Source organism: Camellia sinensis, chromosome 9 (assembly GCF_055761805.1).
Source record: "Camellia sinensis isolate YWXY chromosome 9, ASM5576180v1, whole genome shotgun sequence".
Lineage (NCBI taxonomy): Eukaryota > Viridiplantae > Streptophyta > Magnoliopsida > Ericales > Theaceae > Camellia > Camellia sinensis.
The window spans coordinates 162,039,546-162,060,077 of NC_138969.1; the positions used below are offsets into that span (position 1 = coordinate 162,039,546).

The following is a 20,532-nucleotide window of genomic DNA, read 5'->3' on the forward strand; positions in this document are numbered from 1 at the left end:
AATCTCGTCTAACATGCGCCATACGCGCAGAGCGCACCATCGACGGCTTCAACCCATGTGACTCGGGATACGTGGCAGAATTTCAGAGGGTATACGCAATTCACATCACTGTTGAGGTTAGGTATTCTCTTGCCATATCTGTCATCGTCGGTTTTTTTCTTTTTTCTTTTCTGGTAAATTACGAATGAATCCCTGATATTTACGTAAAATACTTGCTCCTTATAATTTAAAAAATTATAAATACTTTTTTATCAAAATTTTTTATTTAAGAAAATTAATTAAAAAAATAAATTTTTTAACTCCTCTTTTATATAATAATAAAATTACTTGAATTATTAATTAGAATAAATTTTTAATATCATTAAAAATTATTAATTGATTTAATGATTTATTAATAAAATGAGTTATTTGTTATGAAATTAGAAATTTTAAGAGATGAGATGTAATTTTTAGAATTGAATTATATGAGACAATTCGTATTTTAAACAAATTTTAAAGAGTATAATTTATCATTTCTTTTAATTTTCTTCTCAAATCACACCCACTATTATTAAATCTTGGATAATTATAAAAAAAAAACTCCCATACTTATAACAAAATAAAATTTAAATTTTATTAATTTATTTTTAATCTAAATCATTAGCCTATTTTTATTGAGTAAAAATGACAAAAAAAAGATATTGCAATTTTTAAGAGCAATGATTTATAGGTTTAAATTTGGAGCTCTAACCATGGTACTAATGATGTGGCATGGAGTACTAAAAAAAAAAAAGATACATATATCAAATTATTCATGAGTGAGGCTCAATGCCACATAAATAAAGTTCTATTTTTAGTGCTCTTAAATATTTTTTAAATTTTAAACTCAATATAAATGCATATAAAATTTGAAAAATAGTTGAGAGCATTAAAAGTGGTGCTCTAATAGCACCACTAATAATGTGGCAGTGAGCCCCACCCACTGCCAATGCGTTGTTTTTTTTTTTTTTTTTGACATTTTCAATACATTAGTGCTATTAATAATTTTTTTTAGTAGTATGAATCATTGTTGATAAAATATTTAAAATACATTTTTTGTTGAGTCTAATAATTAAAATATTATATTTTCAATTAATTTTACTTAACAAAAATAGATAAATAATTTAAATTTAAAATTTAAAATACTAATAAAATTAAAAATTAAAAATTTATTTTATGGCAACTGCCAAACTTTATTTATTTTTAATTACCTTTTAAACATCTTTGTAAATATTCATTTTTCATCAATTCCTTGCTTTTTTTTTTCTTTTTTTTTTATACTATAAGAATAATGATATATCCCTATAATTTTAAAACTTTAATTAAATTCTAATAATATGGTAAAAAATAAAAAATTAAACCAAAATTATTCTCTCCCATTCAAACTCACTAGAGCTACTTTGGTTAGGTTTGAAGAGATGATTTGTAGTTATTTTAGTCACAAAAGATAAAATAAATTATTTTAGTCACAATAAATAAAACATCATATTTAATACATAATCATTACACTCTTCTCTTACAAAAAAAATTAAAAAATCTTTTCCAAATCAAATTTTTTAGCTCAAACTAAAATAATAAAAAAAAAAATTAAAAAGTCAAAAAAATTAACCCGTTTTCCAAACGAAGCAACCTCTCAATCATTTTTCTTTGCTATAATACGCAAGGGCTTTCTATCTCTTTGGCCCCGTTTGTTTTCAGAGATGAAATGGAGGGGATTGATAGTGAGGGGATTAATAGTGAGGGGATTGTTAGTGAGGGTTGTTTGTTTTCAGAGATAGAATGAAGGGGATTGATAGTGAGGGGATTAATAATGAGGGGATTGTTAGTGAAGGGATTGATAGTGAGGGGATTAGTAGTGAGGGGATTCATAGTGAGGGGATTAGTAGTGAGGAATTGTTAAATTATTTTTATATAAAATAATAAAACAAATAAAAAAATATAAAAAATTAAAAATTATATTTTTAAAAAAATTTCCAATATATAAAAAATAAAAAAAATAAAAAAATTTCTAATCCCCTCACTATTTTTCTAATACCATCTCTACCTCCTCACTATGAATCCCCTCCCCAAGGGTATTAGTAATACCAAGGTATTAGTAGTACCCTCCCTATCTCTCAAAACAAACAAGGTATTAGTAATACCAAGGTATTAGTTAGTCCCAAGGTATTAATAGTCCCTAGGCTATCTCTCAAAACAAACACCCCATATACTAATCCCAAGGTACTAGTAATCCTAATCCCCTTGCTATAACCCAAAACAAACGGGGCCTTTAGCTCTTCGTCTTTTTTCTCGTCTCCCTGTACAGATATATAGAGAGAAACTTTAGCTAAAGAGAGAGAGAAAAAGAGAGAGAAAGAGAGAGCTTTAGAGAGAGAGAGAGAGAGAGAGAGAGAGCAGAAAAAGATATATAGAGAGAGAAAAAGAGTGAAACTTTAGAGAGAGAGAGAGAGAGAGAGAGAGCGGAGAGCTTTCTGTCTCAGTTTCATACATGACTGTAAACACTCTATAACCCAATATATATATGCAATTATATCTATATATATAGATGTCTTGTTGAGCTTACTTTAGCTTCTTTCATGGCAGATCTCTCTCCTTTCAGCTATAGGTATAAATTCATACATGTACATATCTATATATATATATATTTTTTTTTTTGGTTTCACATAGAAAAATAAACCCATTACAGCAGATTGGAGTTTGATTTGGTAAAAAAAAGTTTTTTGAGCTCTAATGGCAAATCTGTGTTTAAACTATGTCTATGTTTGAATGTAGATTTTGAGTCGAAGAGCTTTGAGTTGATATGGATCCGAAGAGGATGAAGGACTCGTCCGAGTCGACTCGTTTTTCGCCATTTCCAGACGAAGTTCTCGAAGGAGTTCTCTCTCTTTTGAAGTCCCACAAAGATCGAAGCTCAGTCTCTCTCGTCTGCAGAGACTGGTACAACGCCGAGCGATGGACTCGAACCCACGTATTCATCGGCAACTGTTACTCTGTCTCTCCTGAGATCGTCGCTCGTAGATTCCCCAAGATTCGAAGCGTAACCCTAAAAGGGAAACCTAGGTTTTCGGATTTCAATCTGGTTCCTGAGAATTGGGGAGCTGATATTCATCAATGGCTCGTTGTTTTCGCTGATTCGTACCCGTTTTTGGAGGAATTGAGGTTGAAGAGGATGACTGTGACCGATGAGAGCTTGGAGTTCTTGGCGACTAGGTTCCCTAATTTCAAAGCTCTTTCTCTTTTGAGCTGTGATGGGTTTAGCACTACTGGCCTCTCAGCTATTGCCACTCGTTGCAAGTAAGCAATTCCTGTTTATTTTTTTCATTTTTTGTATCTTGAATGAATTAATTAATGTTGATTTTGGATTATGAAAAAAATTCAGTTTTTTTAACATGGGTTTGTTTGGATTTTGAGATCTGAAAATATTATGAGGAGAAGAAATTGCATATATGATAAAGTTGGATGTAGGTGAGAAATAGAAATGAACGAATTATGTTTTGGGATAAGGTAGAGAGATATATGGGTTTTGTTTTCTTGTTTTTACTGTAAAAAAGCAGAAGCTTTAGTGGAAATTGATGAAGTGCTTCTTCTTTATGTTTTTTCTTTATTTTTTCTGACTTTTTTTCTGTTGCTTTCTTGATGTGACTTTTGACCTGTTAATTTTAATGGATGCCTCTGTTTTTGATATCATACTTTGCACAAATATCCCCATTTTCAACGGGTAAGAAACACCAAATCATAAAATTCTTTCCCATACAGAGTAATTTGAGAGAACTACCCATTTGTTCCTTTCCTTGAGAGGCCTATGATATTTTTTCATGTAGTGGAATCTTGTAGTGGTTTTGTTTATAGTTGCCAAAGAATTCATCTTAGTTGTGAAAATTCTAAAAATAACCATTGTTTTGGGTTAGCAAATCTTGAAAACTAGCATTGTTCATGAACAGATGAGATTGGCTGGATTGCAATATTTTACACTTTTTCTTTTGTCATGTACATCTTAAAATCCCAGATTCTTTCCGCAAAGGTATTCCCGGGATGTTTTGGCCTATTGCTTCTTTTTTTGCCCTAATAAAGTATAGAAGGAAGACAACTGCATGGTTGATTATCCGAATAAATATATTAGGTTACATAATAAATCTTATGAGTGTATAGTTTAAGGAATGCCTCAGATTTGTCGCCTATTTCTCACTAGAATTAATGTCATGAATTGTTAATTACCTTTTGGTCAATTGTTCAGAAACTTCAGTGGCCTTCTTATGGCCATTAACACTTCATATTCGTTGTTCCAAAAAAAAAAAAAAGAAAAAAAAAAGGCACTTTATTTACTTTTTTCCTCTTTACATATTTTTTAAAAATAAAATTTCTTTGATATGGTACACCATGGTTGACAGCTTGAGAATCATCTGGATGGAACCCAATGCGGTTTTATTTTTATTTGGTTCACAAAAGCTGGCCATTAATTGAGATTCTAAGAATCCAGCAGTCTTTGCTATTGTTGACTTTCCTGAATTCATCCCTCAGGTAATATAATGGTATGGTGCAACTTGTGTGATTCTCAAGCACAAACTCACTTGATCATTGACAAGCATATGCTATTTCCGCCTATGCTTCCTGATTTTTTTACACGAAATATTTTCATCCAAATGTTTTGACAATTTATAGGCTGCTTGTGGTCTACGTGATGTGCAGGTAGCAACCAAGGCCTTTGGTTTGACCGTTCTTGTTTAATTAATCTTCTGAATCATTTTTTCACTTGACCAATCATAAGTTCTCTGTCACTGAATCTGAACATCCAATAGGTCAAAATAAATAGAAGTTTCATATAACCTATACAAAATATTCAGCGAATTTGTTGTGTTTGTCTTATAGATCCTAGTAACCAATCATGTGTCTTTAGATTCTTATTTTGGTGATTCAGTAGTGGCTAGTTTTGCACTCATTGTTGCCATGACACGTCTAAGAAGGTAAGGTAACGTGCGTGTCCGCAATGACACTTGTAGGACACTTCCCTATACTTGACACACGTGGAACACATTATCAGTTTGAATAAAATAATTTGGAATTCAATAATAAAATAGAAACAATGTAAATTTATATTTGTTCTCCTTATTTAGACTTCAAAAACTATTATAGTTGATTTAAATATTCATATATATATATGATATATAATCATAGTTGTCAAGTCAGGATTTGAATCGTGAATCGAAATGATCTTGTATTGAATTGCGAATCGAATTGAATCATGAATTGTAAAGATTCGGTTACTTTTTCTAAATTACAAAGAAAAATATATCTAGACACTTTGATATTAAATATATTTAATAAATATAAAATATTTGGACTTTAAATCAACGAAAATATTGTCTTGAATAATGATCATGTGGTTTAATATGTAAAAAGTTAACATGGGTTCCCATATTCACCACTTTACCTTTTCCCTTTTAGATGCTATTTCTTATCAATCATTCTTAAAGACAAACTCTCAATTCCAACAATAACACAACAACAATGTTTTTGACTTTTACAACGTTAAGAAACCGAAATCTCCAAACCTTTTCAAAATCTCACTTGATACCTTAAAAAAATTCATTTGGTAAATGCAAGCGCTTAGATAAAATTGAATATGTAAGCTTAAAATATTGTAGAGAGAGAGTTTAATTTTTTTTCTTTTTCTTCTAAGGTTTTATTATTTGAGAGTAAATAGGGAGGGAGAAAGTCAAAAGATGGCATATAGTAATCCTAAATACCTTAAAAAGGTAGTGTGAATCCTTTTCCACAAAAAAAAAAAAGAAAAAAAAAAGAGCCAAACATCAATCAAATCAATTCACAAGTCACCGATTCGGTTCAACGATTCACAACTATTTGCGATTCACACAACCTGTTCGTATCAATTATCCATTGAATCGAATCGAATCGAATCGTGAATCGTATGATTCTAATAACAGGGCATATAATAACTATTTATCCTTATGTATGACATAGTAAATATTTAAAATTATATATTTTGTACTTGTTTTTCATATGTCATGTCTTACATTTTTTGAAAATTTTCATGTTAGTGCGGTCCATGTTCATGCTTCTTAGGTTGCCATACTGTAGGTTTGTTTCATGAGACTTTGCTCTTAGAAGAAAGGTGTCTAAATTCCAATTTGGCTTGCAGGAACTTGACTGAACTTGACATACAGGAGAATGGCATGGAGGATAATGGTGGAGGTTGGTTAAGTTGCTTTCCTGAAAGCTTCACATCATTAGAAGTACTGAACTTCTCCAGCCTGCACAGTGATGTCAGTTTTGATGCCCTTGAGAGACTTGTTGCTAGGTGCAAGTCATTAAGTGTTTTGAAGGTCAATAAGAATGTCAACTTGAAACAATTACAGAGGCTACTTGTACGGGCTCCTCAGTTGATGGAGCTTGGTACTGGAAACTTTCAACAAGAACTTGCACCGCGCCAGTATGTAGAGCTTGAAAGTGCATTCAGCAACTGCAAAAATCTGCACACCCTATCAGGTTTATGGGAAGCTACAGCCCTTTATCTTCCTGTTCTTTACCCAGCTTGTGCGAGTCTGGCATTCTTGAATTTGAGTTATTCAACTCTTCGAAGTGGTGAACTTGCCAAGCTTCTTGCTTACTGCCCAAATCTAAGACGTCTCTGGGTAATGAGCTTCTACTTCCCACCTATTTCTTGCAATTCCTTTCACGAAAGACTATTCTTTAAATTTTGGGTTAGTGCATCATGGGATATTGTAAAGATCATGAGGCAGAAATGGGAGTTGTAGACCCTTTATTCATTGTCTTACCAAACAAATATCGACATTTCCATAGTTGTTTCAATAATGCTAGGTGTCATGAAAGAAATATCATGAAAAAGCTTCATGAAGATTCTCTACCCTTGGATTAGTTTGTAATGTTTTATTGTATGTTATGCAATCACCCTTAGATTAGTTTTATGAAACTTTTCATTATATTTATTTTATGATGCGTAGCATTACTCTAGTTGTTTTTGTCATCAGTTTCCTTGGTGATCTTCCATTTGGTGGTTTTGGCCATATCATGTCTTCATGGCAGAGTATTTTTCTTTCATGCTTTAACCTTGTGGAGTCTTTTTACATTGATACTACAGTTAATGGTGAGTCTATCCTTAACAATGTAGTGAAATATTCCATACAACTGTGGTAGCATTGTGTTTCAGGTTCTGCATTGCTGGGGTAGAGCCTTTGCCTTTATGTTGGACAGTGAAAACCAGATGCATCCTGTACATAGGAGATTGTATTCTGCCATCTTATTATCCAAATATGATATTATACATATAATGATAATGATAGTGTTAAATGCAAATATATAAGAAGTGTCCGATGTACATATCAGACCCATACCCTTGTCCAAGTGTCGAGTGTGTGACAGGATATTTGATTTATTTTGAAGAGTCTATTTAACATAGCCAGCTACCACATCCGGTTACCACCACCTCCAGCCACCATCGCCTGTTGCCTCCTTCGGCAATCACCTTCGGCCACCACCTTTAGTGCCACCAACCACATCCGACCATCGTCAACTACCTTCAGCCACCACCTTTTATTAGCAACCACCTTCAGTCACAACTCCGTTCACTACCTCCAGGGGTCACCATCACCAACCGTCAACAACCAACTTCAATCACAACCTCATATTGGGTCTCTTATTTTCAAAACAAAATTCTTAAAAACATGCGTGCACCAAACATGTTTTTTACTTTTATTTATATATACAAAAAAAATAAATAAATAAACGTGTTTAATATTTTTTATAAACAAAAAGCAAAAAACTGTAAACGTCAGCAAACGCCACCAAAATGTGCCGATCTAATATATTCCAAGCAAGATTAAATGAGGATTTTGTGTCCTCTGCAAAATTATGATGTTCGGTGGTTCTAATAGTGAAACTCATTTTTGCTACAGGTTCTGGACACAGTAGAAGACAAGGGGCTGGAAGCTGTTGGGTCCAGCTGCCCCTTGCTTGAGGAACTCCGTGTCTTCCCTGCAAATCCCTATGACGAGGACATGCACCATGGTGTGACTGAGTCGGGTTTTATTGCCGTGTCTCATGGTTGTCGCAAACTCCACTATGTCCTCTACTTTTGCCAGCAGATGACTAATGCTGCCGTGGTCACCATAGTTCAGAACTGCCCAGATTTCACCCACTTCCGACTCTGTATAATGAACCCACACCAGCCAGATTACCTCACCAACGAACCTATGGACGAGGCTTTTGGTGCAGTGGTAAAGACTTGTACTAAGCTTCAGAGGCTTGCTGTTTCAGGCCTCTTAACTGACTTGACATTTGAGTATATTGGGAAGTATGCGAAAAACCTAGAGACCCTTTCGGTGGCTTTTGCTGGCAACAGTGATTGGGGGATGCAAAGTGTTCTACGAGGTTGTCCGAAGCTCAGGAAGCTTGAGATAAGAGACAGTCCATTTGGGAATGGAGCTCTTCTTTCGGGTTTGAAGAAGTATGAATCAATGCGGTCTCTCTGGATGTCAGCGTGCAAGGTGACTATGAATGGGTGTAGATTACTGGCAAATGAGATGCCGAGGTTAAATGTTGAGGTAATGAAAGATGATGAGAGTGATGACAGCCAGGCTGATAAAGTTTATGTCTACCGTTCTGTAGCAGGGCCAAGAAGGGATGCTCCACCTTTTGTTCTCACTCTCTAAAGTTTCATATCTTGGTGAGTTCTTTCTTGGTCTTGGTCTCAGTCTCAGTCTCTGTCTCTGTCTGTGTCTGTCTCTCTCTCTCAAACACATGCACATATGGGTGTGATTGCGACTTGTGCATATAAATCCAGCAATTGATTAGAGAAAACGTGGCATAAGTTAGTAGGTGTGTCTTTAAGAACATTGACTTGTCTCACGTAATGGGTGAATTTTTCTTTTTGAGGCAACTTCTTGCATTGATGCCCTGTGCAAACTCTTGTGTATGCAGGTAGCACACTTGCCATTGTTGAACCCATTTATGGCTCCAAATTCATGTGCAATATAGGTCACGTTTTATCTTGTCTTGTTACGTGGGCAGTGTGCATATATGATAGAAATATCACTGTGTTACTTAGTACTCTGCGGCACATATGCAATAATTGTTTAGCTATCATTCTGTTCATCTAATTCTATGAGCTTGTTAATTTGCATATACAGATGCAGAGACTCACATTCTGCTGTGGTGTAATAGACCCTACTCCTTAATTGGTGTAGTGTAATTCGTAATGATCTGCTTTTGTTTTCCCCAAAATAGTATTTGAGATTCGAGATTCCTTTTTCTTAAATCCCTATGTTAACTTTCCATATCTTCCTGATAATCTGAGACGTGCTTGCTTGCTGTTGTCATGTTTGATTGTACTTTCAGACATTGTATCAAATGGTATTATGGTTTTGCTGATTAAAAAACAAAAAAAAAAATGGTATTATGGTTTTAGAATTTCGGCTTGCCTGCAATCTACTTAGAGGACCTCAAAATTTGTGTGGTTCTCAGCCTCTCAGGCTTTCTATGCCATTGTCTATTATTGTTACCCCGGTATACAATTACATAATACTTGCATATGTTTGGCCTTTGCAGATTATGTAGTCGACAGTGGACCCACCCCATTTAGATTTGGGTTGTGATTCGAACAATTGAACAGAAATTAAAGGTGGGGGAAAAAAAAAGTGTCTGTGAAACTGAAACTTGTCTTTCAACTGCTGCTTGCTCTTCTTTACATGCTGATCCAAGGGAAATAAATAAGGAAGCAAGAGAGATGAAAGAAAGAAAGCTTATACCTTCGCAGTCTCCGGGCTGAGACAAGTTTGCGCCTTGGCTGCTGGATTAACTGCATTCCTGAAAAGCAAAACCTAAACCTGCAATTTCCAAAGCAGGCAGTTAAGATCTTGCATGAAATACTTGCCCATGTGAAGCCGAGGTGAATTCCAATTTGAAGTTGTACACACAAGTCAAAGAGTAGCTCAAATTATTTCATGATGTGGACTTGAATAAGTGGCGTCTCTGATGATGGAAGGCATCAAGAACCTTTGTTGGCGAGGGAGGTCCTTTTGGTTGCATTATTTGAAGATGTCACATGTCAATGATCGCTTTGTGTTCTGCCATTGTGAAAAGGAGTGAACAAGATTAAAGAGGAAAAAGCAGTTTCAAGTTGAAATGGTTGTTCAAGATACGAATGGCGATGAACTGGAGGGATAAGATCATGGTCAAGTGGTGCGGTTGAAGAATTTCCAGGGGAGCGTCAACATCAGAAACAAATGATTTATTTGCAAGTATGATGGGTCTCCAGATCGAAGCGTGATCAGTGGTGTTCTTCGATCAGTGGTGTTCCTAGAGTTCATCAAGATGAAGCTGGGATAACAGATAAAAGACTACATTATCTTCAAAATATGTGGAATGTTGTTTATCATTTGTATGACTATTTATCATTCAATCTGTTTTGTGGTGGCTGTTTTTGGGCAGTTGATTGGTTATATGTTCTGTTTTCATACACGAATGCATTATCAGGAATTTAAGTTTTTCCTCTGGGTTTCTATGGCTGAAAATACTTAACATGCTTTGGTATTTGCTTGTTTGATCTGGCTTTTTGTCTTGCAATAGCTACTTCAATGCTCGCATAGAATATTGAAGTTGTTAATTCACTTTTATCCATCTCCTGAGTAAATACCTACATGATATCTCTGAGTTTTTGAGATGAAGTGTGATCAAACAATTATGAATGAATTGAGACACTTGAACAACGAGTTTTTGAGAGTATCCTCAATCCAAATTATGGGTTTGTATATATTTTAACTTAATAAAGTGAATCTTATTACTCGCAATTATATCATTAAAATAAAAATTAAATTGTGAATTAAATTCATTGTTGGTGGACATATCTTTTTAGGAACAAATAATTTCATACTCTAAATTATTAATTGAGTCACAATGGAGGTAAGAAGGTTGCTTTCGGCAATAAAATATAAATACATGTATATACAAAGGTAAGCAGAAGAAAAAGAAGATTGACATAAGCATTGCACCAACTAAAAAAGATATAAAATTATCAACTTGAATGATTTTAGGGTTGTCCACGTCCAATTCATTTGACCCATATAACAATTTGCAATTCAAGGACCCATTCAAAAGGCAAGGGCCCAATGAGGAGACTAGATGAATAGCAGAGTCTTTTTGGAGTCGTCATTATTATCAGTCCATCACATCAATTGGTCAAGGCTTGTGTTAACTACTATGTTTAATTTATGTAGCACCATCTAGGTTTGCATTGTATTCAAAGTTTTAAACTAACATATATAAGGGTACTTTTTATGTTGCTTGACATTTCTCATTATGTAATCAAAGTGGTAACTACCTATCCTATGTATGTAGCTTCTATGTTAGTAAAATATTAAAGAATATTGTTATCCAAGATTAAAAATTAGATTCAATTTTCAAGTTGAGTAATGTGGCAATTAATTAGAATATTAAAAATAACTGTCTCTTATTTGTCTCTAATCATCAACTAATCATATGACTTACACACCATTATATCTATAAAATGTGTATAAAAAGTAAACTTACATATCATTTTTCAATATTAAAAGGTGAGTTGGTGGGTAGATGCTTGAATTTTCTAGATTAAATCCTTTGCTTGGCATGAAATTTATACATGGTGATATATAACTTGGTAATATAATTGATATCTCACAAGTAGTCAAATACCATGCTATCCATGGATTTTTTAAAAGAGGTCTGATGGTTTTTATAATTAGATTTATTTTATTTTATTCTTTTTAATGAGTTAGTTACTCTAATAGTTATTTTAACAAAACTCTTTTAGGTTATATATATTTGGAGCACCTTAAGAGATTATACACATTTGGAGAGCCTTAATAGATTCTTTAAATACATAGGTAAAATAAAGAATAGTAATAGAGAACATGCACAAAAAAATAGTTAGATAAAATAGAAGGAAAATTTGTAATTTTTTGTGTGTGTGTGTATAGCATTAGATCCCATGATTGTTTTGTTTTAGTGATAAAGGTATTCTTAATGAAATTGTTTGATAATAAGGATATATTATTATTTTAAAGATATATATATATATTTTCTTTTTTATTCCACTGCCGCCAGACTATTGGCCCATTACTGTTAGCCGATTGTCAAAAATTCACAGAAAAGGTTTGGCAAAACACGAACTTCATATCTAGCCATTTATGTTTGGTAACGTTTATATTTATTATTTATGTTTTTTTTTTTTCAAAAAATTTGAAATGGGTAAATAAAATTATGTTTCACAATTGTTTTATTTTCAAACAATGTAAATAATTTTCAAAATTGGGTAAATTACAAGCACACCCCTTGAGATTTGCTTAAAATACGAATTGTTTCTTGTGATTTTGGAAATTATAAATACCTTATTGTCAAAAAATTTTATTTAATAGAATTAACAAAAAAAAAAAAAAAAAAATTCTAACTACTCTCCTATGAGATAGTAAAATTACTAAAATTGTTAATTGAAATATATTTCAAACACAATTAAAAACTGTTAATTGAATTAATGATTTATAAATAAAATGAGTAATTTGTGTGGGTGTTGATTTCTGACCACATTGCTAAATTAGTAATTCAACTGGAGAGCACTGACAGAATAGATGACACCTGATGACCTGCAACAGAAAAGAAGAGATTCCAGCGGTGGTTCGTCTACCCGGGGGTACACCGACGATCAAGTTAGTTATCTTTCAAAGATAGTAAAAGTGCTTAACTCACTATTTAGAACATAAAAAACATACCTTAGACCCATGATGGTGCCTCTCTTTTATAGCCAATACAATTCTAGTCCCAATAGAAGCCTAGCTCTAATGAACTTAGGATTACTGCTAATCTTGGACTCCTAGTAGGATTATGATAAACTATCTAAGAGTCTTATCTTTACCCAAACTGAAGTCTTCTTTGATTCTAGGACTCTTGTCCCTTATCCGCTTATCTCGGATTCTGGTATTCTCGCAGATAACCTCGGCATCATGACCAGGACACGTGGCACCTCGGCTGGCACTTTGGTGACACCTCGACCACGTGTTGTCATTCAAAATTTATGTCCCCACAACTGCCCCCTAAGTTTTATCACCTCGGCATCCTGAGGTGATGGAACCTATATCATTTCTTCCATCTTGCACGTCGGTTAAGCTCGTTTAAACATTTTATTATCGAAGTCTGAATTTGTCGGCTCAATATATCCAAGACCTATAGCCTGCTTTCACCAATGCCTTAGAACCATTAACCAAGTTTGTTCAAGCTTCTCAGCCGAGATCATTCTCCAAGACGAGGTACTGCTCCGTTAAATCAAGAATTCCAAGAGTTCCATCACGCGTATGAGCTGTCACGCATAACAACTCAACCGTTCTTGTCACGCGTCCTTCTCCTTCTGGGCTGCGTCTGTTACGCGTCACTAAGTCACGTTGCTTTTTGCGTGCGTCGTCTGACACGTACGCCATCTTAGGTGCATTAATTGCCTTTATGCCGCCATTTCGAGTTTTTACAAAACTTTTCCCCTTCTCTTCGTCGCTTCACTTCTGCCCCTTCATTCTCGCACAAACTTTTTCTCTTTCCTCTCCCAAATCCGCTATTGCTCCATACTCTTCAAGATCTGTTACCACCGCTGTTCACCTCCTCCGGCGTGACTTTCACCGCTCCGTCACTTTTGCAACCGTCGTCTGACTTCAGTGATCCTCACATCGGCCTCACTTTCTCCGGTAAGCCATTGTTCATCCTGGTTTTTAATCCTTGATTCATTTCGAACTCTGTTATATTTGCGAACTTGCTTACGTCTTTGAACGTTTAATCTGTACCTCGATTTCCACCATGCGTTTGAGCATGTTTGCTTTGTGATTCCGTTTTTGCCCAATCCTTTCTTGAATACTCATACTGCTTACATATCTGTTGATTTTTGCCACTGTCTTTGGCCTCACACTCTTACACAAACTTTACCACTGTGTTCTTGACGATTCATCACTGTTCTTGATTCTGAATCACATTCCTGTTTTTGTTTTTTGTGATTTTTCCAGATTCTTGCCTTCAATCCTTGTTTGTCCAGTCCTAGGTCTGGGATTTGTTGTAGAACTCAAGAATCTTAGGGTAAACTGAACCGAATTCCCCTTTGATCCACGAACATCCTTACCCCGGCATATATTTAGGTTTTGTCCGAGGTCCCTCAGACCTTTACAAAAACACTTCCTTTTGAAATCCAACTCCTCGAATTAAGCCGACGTCATGGGTATGTGAAAGCAAATGGTAGACACCCCAACTAAGTTAGCGTATTTTAGGCAGGAGTTTTCCATCCCTACCGACGTCCACCTCAGGTTGGCAGGCGAGGAGGACTCCATTATGCCCGACGTGGACCTCATGCCTTTCCTAGTAGTAGCTTTCATCGAGTGTGGACTTAGGTTTCCACTTGACACCCTTTTTCGAGAAGTCCTCCACTACTACAAATTGAACCTAATGCAACTTGCTATCAACTCTTAGCGAGTTATCAATGGTATAATCGCTCTAGCCAAGAAAGAAAATGCTAGGGTTACCCTTGCCGATATCCAGTATTGCTACACCATGTGTCGCTTGAAATCGAAAAAAGGCCACATTTATTACCTCAAGTCGAGGTCCACTGAGTACAAGCTCATTGTCGGCCTCTCAGACTCAAACAAGGGTGTTGGAGACGATTACTTCATCGTCTCGGACAACTGGGAGTTTCAACCAAACGATGACGTCCACTTTTATCCCCTAAGTCGAACAGTTTTCAAGGAGGGAGATGGTAAGAGCCAAGTGTCACTTTTCCTTGCTCTCTTTTTTAAAGTTTTTAATACTTTGTTTTAATGTCTGTGTTCTTCTTTTTGCAACTCTTCCACAGCCACCAAAGGGCTTTCACAAGTCCTTCTTTCCCAGCAAGGACTTGAAGAAGCTACTGGATCTGCCAGTTCACAAGCGGAGAGCCCCTTTGCTACTCAACTTCATTCCCACTTACAAGTCGGTTCTTCCCGATGTTCCAAAGAGGAAGAAGAGCCAGTCTCCACTATCCGCCACTACTGCTCCCACAATTACTTCATCTTCTTGGCCAGATCAGGGGTCAACCTCTGATCTAGCAGAGCAGCCATCTACTTCGGCTCCACAATTGATCCCACCATCTCAACGCCGTCAATGACGCCAAACTGTTTTTCGCTGCTGAGGTGGGCCGCAAGAAGGCAGTCGCTGAAGATCTCTTGGCCAACATCCCATCCACCGTCGACGCCCAACTAGCACCATTTCAGCCTCAACCAAAGCCGAAACAAAAAAGGCTGAAGAAGGCTCAGCCAAAGGCAACGGTGACTCAGATTGACACTGAGGACACCTTGCCAATTTCAAAATTGGTTGAGAGTGAAAAGACACCTTCTGCCACCGAGAAAAGGCCCGCTGAGGCTGAACTAGCCCAATCAACTCGGTCAAAAAGGCCGAGATCTAAATCGGCCACAACCTCGGGGCCAATGAAATCAGATGCCCCCTGGGTCCCCCCGATCACCATTGACGACAAGCCGATCAAAGTTGGCGGCAGTGCGACTGACCTCGAAGTCGGCATCGCCCTCTCCACGGCTTTGCTACTTCCAAACGATCTTAACTGGAATGTCGAGATGAGCGAGTATGAAAACTTCGCTCTGATGCTCCAGCATTCTGTTCAAGTAAGTCTTTCACACTTGGTATTTTTCTTTTCCCATTCTTTCATACTCAGAGAATTTTACTAACTTTTATTCTATTCAATTTTTTTTCCAGGCTATCTAGCACGCCTACTCCTTCTCAATGCAAGCTTTTGAAATGAGGAAATAGTTGGCCGACAAGATCAGGGAGGTTGTTGGTCTACAGAAGACCCTAAAAAAGGCCGAGGCAAAAATGAGGACCTTGGTTGACCAGGCCGAGGTAGCCATTAAAGCTGAAGATGAAGCCGAAGAAAAAGCAGATGTTGCCGAGGCCATTAATAAGGTTCTTAAGGCCCAAAAGAAAGAGGCCGAAGAAAAGACGGTCGAGGCCCAAAAAGAACTCCAGGATGCTTTGGCCACAAAAGACGCCGAGGGGGTGGCCGACGTCACAGCAGACTACAAGAGTCAGGTGAAGCAGGCATGCAATAAGGGTTTCACCCTTGGTTGGATGGCTGCCCTCAAAAGACTTGATGTCCCTGAGGACTCCCCCCTCAAGAATGCCGACGTCCTTTCCCTGCCATTTCCTCCTACTCCAAGCTAATCCGAAGATGACTCCGAGTAGCTTTGGTGAGGAAGACCAAAGAGGCTGCTGGGGCTAAGTTCCCTACTTTGAATGAGCAAGTCGTGGACTTGTATCAAGATGATGATGAAATCTCCAAGAATGCCTCATCTCAGAAGACAACTTCTGAGGTACCAATCGCCGAGAGGAGTGTCGATCAAACTTTACTAGAGATCGATGCCGAGCTCAAGGCTGAGAAGGCTGCCGAGAAGTCTTCACAACTTTCTTCTAAAGGCGAGACACAGGCTGCTGCCACTGCTGAATAGTTCCGTTTAAGATCTTTTTCTTTGTATCATAGACTTTTCCTTTCCTTTTGAGACAATGTAAGCTTCAATTTGGCCGATGTGCCACTTTTGTAATCTGAACAACTACTTTTCAATGTTAGGCCGAAGTGCCTTCTTTCTTCTCTGAATGCATTCTCTAATCTCTCCTTTGAATGTTTGTCTTCTTTTTTCTACTTTTGTATGACTCTTTATACTTGGAATATTTTGCATGTCTTCAAAGCACACCTTTGTGTAATCTTCTCGGGGTGATATACCTCGGTTATACAAGCCAATGCTTTTATCTCGGCAAGTACGCAAGTACTTCTCTCGTTTCAACCTTGGCTTAACTTGTAAATTTTTTCAAAATTTCAACAAGTGTTTAAACCAATCTTTCTTTGTCATAACCTCGGTTTAACTTCAACTTGTAAATTTAAAATTTCAACAAGTGTTAAACATGTCATCGGTTTGACTTCAACTTGTAAATTTAAAATTTCAACAAGCGTATGACCTTAGTTTAACTTCAACTTGTAAACTCAAGTTTCAACAAGTGTTAAACATGACCTCGGTTTAACTTCAACTTGTAAACTTAAATTTCAACAAGTGTTAAACATGTCATCAGTTTAACTTCAACTTGTAAATTTAAAATTTCAACAAGCGTTAAACATGACCTTAGTTTAACTTCAACTTGTAAACTTAAAATTTCAACAAGCGTTAAACATGGCCTTAATTTAACTTCAACTTGTAAACTTAAATTTCAATAAGTGTTAAACATGTCCTCGATTTAACTTCAACTTGTAAATTTAAATTTCAACAAGTGTTAAACATGTCCTCGGTTTAACTTCAACTTGTAAATTTAAAATTTCAACAAGCGTTAAATATGACCTTAGTTTGTAAATTCCACCTTTCCAAGAATCATTGTCCAACTTTCTGCCTCCCAATGTGAACTTAAGTTCCACTTGGGTTCTCATTATGCATGTATTCTAGAAACATCATCAAGTATCTTATCAGTCACAAGTGCAAAAAATTAAGTTAAAACTTTATAATTACTTCGGCTAATAACAAAGAACAAGAAAGTCTAATGATAAATTTTTTTTTCAGATTGCAAGTATTCTAGGGTCTTGGTATCTCTGCTGTTTCTGGTTCTCGTATGCTGCAGGTGGATTTCAGTGCTACCATGGAGCAGTTCTTTGCCTGCAGCTAATCCCCTCTGACCTCCTCTATCCCATGCTCTGTTGGGAACCGTAATAGCTGATGCAATGTTGAGGGAACAACCCCTATTGCATGCAGCCATGGTCTTCCCAAGATAGCATTGTAAGGGGAGGGTGTGTCGATTATGGTGAACTCTGTTTTTATCTTTTTGGTGCCAGCCTGCATCTCTAAACTTGCTGTTCCCAGTGGCCGCGTCGACTTTCCATTAAACCCAACCATTGGGCTGTTGGACTGCTCCATATCGTCTGGGTGAAGGCCAAGCTCCTTGTAACACCTAACATACATGATGTCACAAGAGCTGCCTTGGTCAATTAGGATGCGCTTCACTTGGCACTCCCCAACCTGGAGGGATACTACTAAGGCATCGTTGTGTGGATGTTGTACCATCTCCAGGTCTTCTTCAGTAAAGGACACCACTGGTCCCTGACTCTTGTCTGCCCTAGGCCTCTTTTTCTCGACCTGATTCATATGTTGTAGGTATTTTACCTTCTGGGTTTCCCTCCTAATCTCATTCTTATTCACTTTTGAGTAAATCACATTGATTACTCGAGGTCCGCCTGCCTGCGGTTGTGGTACTGGTGGAGGTGGTGCTGTTGGTGCCTGAGGTAGTCTTGCTTGTTCTTCTTTTGTCCTGGTCTCGTCTACCAGGTCCCTTAGATGACCTTGTCTTACCAGGTCTTCTAGATGTGGTTTCAGCGCTCTGCACTCCTGAGTCAGATGACCAGCTTCATTGTGGTAAGTACAGTGTTTACCAAGACTTCTTCCTATAAATTCTTCTGGTACCCTTATTGGTGCTCTGTAATAGGGCTGGTTTCGGATTTTCTCCAAGACTTTGTAAACTGGGATTCAGAATACGGTTGTGACTGCCTGTGCAGCCCTTAGTCCGATCTCCGGTTTGTTGTGTCCACCATCACCTCGGCCTCACTTTGGCGAGCCATTTTTTCTTCTCTGCTTTCGACGCCTTTGTCTCCATCGTGTCCTCCTCGGCCCTGGCATACTTTTCTATCCTGGCCATGAGTTTCTCCATGCTTTTTGGAAATGTTTTTGCCAGTGATTTTCGGAGCAGGCAATCATCTTTCAGGCCGTTTTTAAATGATACGACGGCCACCTCTTGATTGCATTCTGGTATTCAGTTGAATACCTCGTAATATCTCTTGGCATAGGTCCTCGGGTTTTCTTCCTCGCCAATTTTCAGAGCCATCATGGCGTCTACCCTTAATGGCTGTAGTTTGTTCGTCACGAACCTGGCCACAAACATCTCGACCAAGCCTTCCCAGGTTTTCACAGTTCATTTCGGCAGTTTGTGAAATCAATCCGGTACAATTTCCCCGAAGGATGAAGGGAACACCTTACAAAGTAACGGCTCGTTTCCAGTGTACAATGCCATCGAGTTCAGGTATAAACTGACGTGAAAGTTGGGGTCTGACTTACCGTCGTATATCTGTAACCTCGGCATACTGAATCTTTTCGGGGCCTCAAATTTGTCCAACTCTACCGAGAATGGTGTTCTCGGCTTAACCGGGAAAGTTACCTCGGCATTTTGTTGCTTCCTCTTGAGATAATCCCTCATGTCCTCTTTGGTCCGCCTAAGAGCTCGGCTATCTCCGGATTTCAGCCTTTTCGGTGCACTACTACCTGTGTCATTGTGAGTCCTCTTGGACCTTTCTCCATTAGTTGCGTCGAAGCACAACTCCTGCCCTTGAACATGCCGATGTTGCTTGGGGTCGGCTTCCTTGGTGCGATGCATCCTCCTTGATTCTTCCCTTCTTGACTCTCCTCGCCCGACCTTCCTTGAAGGTCGGTGAGAGTGTTTGTCGACCCTGGTGTGCTGGGTGACTGTAGGGACTATTTTCTGCCCATCTTTTCGGGCATCTTTCTTTGCCACTAGAATCGGCGTATCTTGTAGTGGGAAGGGGGGCTGAATGACGTTATTCTGCATCATGAAATTGACCACTGTTTGTAGGTTCGCCAATTTGTTCGCTATGGCCTTTACTTCATCGTCCCTTCGCAGGCATCTTTCTTTCCATACCTGGAGGTCGTCCTTGTTGTAATACCCTCTTCGATCCGTTTTCTTTGGTACGTCGCCTCCCTAGCCGACGTCCTTTCCTTCGTGATTCTTATCGTGAGTCTCTTTGTTATAGTTGTCCTCTTCAACGTCAAGGTCTACAGGTTTCCCACTTCCAGTAGGAGTGTCGTTCCCAACTTTCTCTTTCTGTCCGTCGTTGGCCATCTATTCTCCTTTTTTTCCCATAGACGGCGCCAAATTGTGGGAGTTAATTTCTGACCACACTGCTAAATTAGTGATTCAACTGGAGAGCATTGGCAGAATAGATGACACCTGATGACCTGCAACAAAAAAAAAGAGATTTCGGTGGTGGTTCGTCCATCTGGGGGTACTCCTATGATCAAGTCAGTTATCTCTCAAAGATAGCAAAAGTGCTTAACTCACTATTCAGAACATAAAAAGCATACCTTAGACCCATGGGGGTGCCTCTCTTTTGTAGCCAATACAATCCTAGTCCCAATAGAAGCCTAGCTCTAATAGACTTAGGATTACTGCTAATCTTGGACTCTCAGTAGGATTAAGATAAACTCTCTAAGAGTCTTATCTTTACCCAAACTGATGTCTTTTCTGATTCTAGGACTCTTGTCCCTTGTCCGCTTATCCCGGATTCCGATATTCTCGCAAATAACCTCGGCCTAGCCGAAATTACCTCGGCATCATGACTATGACACGTGGCACCTCGGCTGGCATTTCGGTGACACCTCGGTCACGTGTTGT

At 37.6% G+C, this 20,532-nt stretch overlaps 1 protein-coding gene across 1 annotated transcript; it reads left to right on the forward strand.

Annotated features, from left to right (window-relative positions):
• The first annotated feature begins 2,285 nt into the window (after nt 1–2,285).
• Nucleotides 2,286–10,565, forward strand: LOC114312011 (protein TRANSPORT INHIBITOR RESPONSE 1). The gene is made up of 5 exons (XM_028258167.2): nt 2,286–2,623; nt 2,791–3,312; nt 6,176–6,668; nt 7,950–8,719; nt 9,601–10,565. Exons 2-4 carry the CDS (start codon nt 2,819–2,821, stop codon nt 8,703–8,705), a joined length of 1,743 nt encoding a protein of 580 aa, XP_028113968.1. The 5' UTR covers nt 2,286–2,623; nt 2,791–2,818; the 3' UTR covers nt 8,706–8,719; nt 9,601–10,565.
• Nucleotides 10,566–20,532: the final 9,967 nt, after the last annotated feature.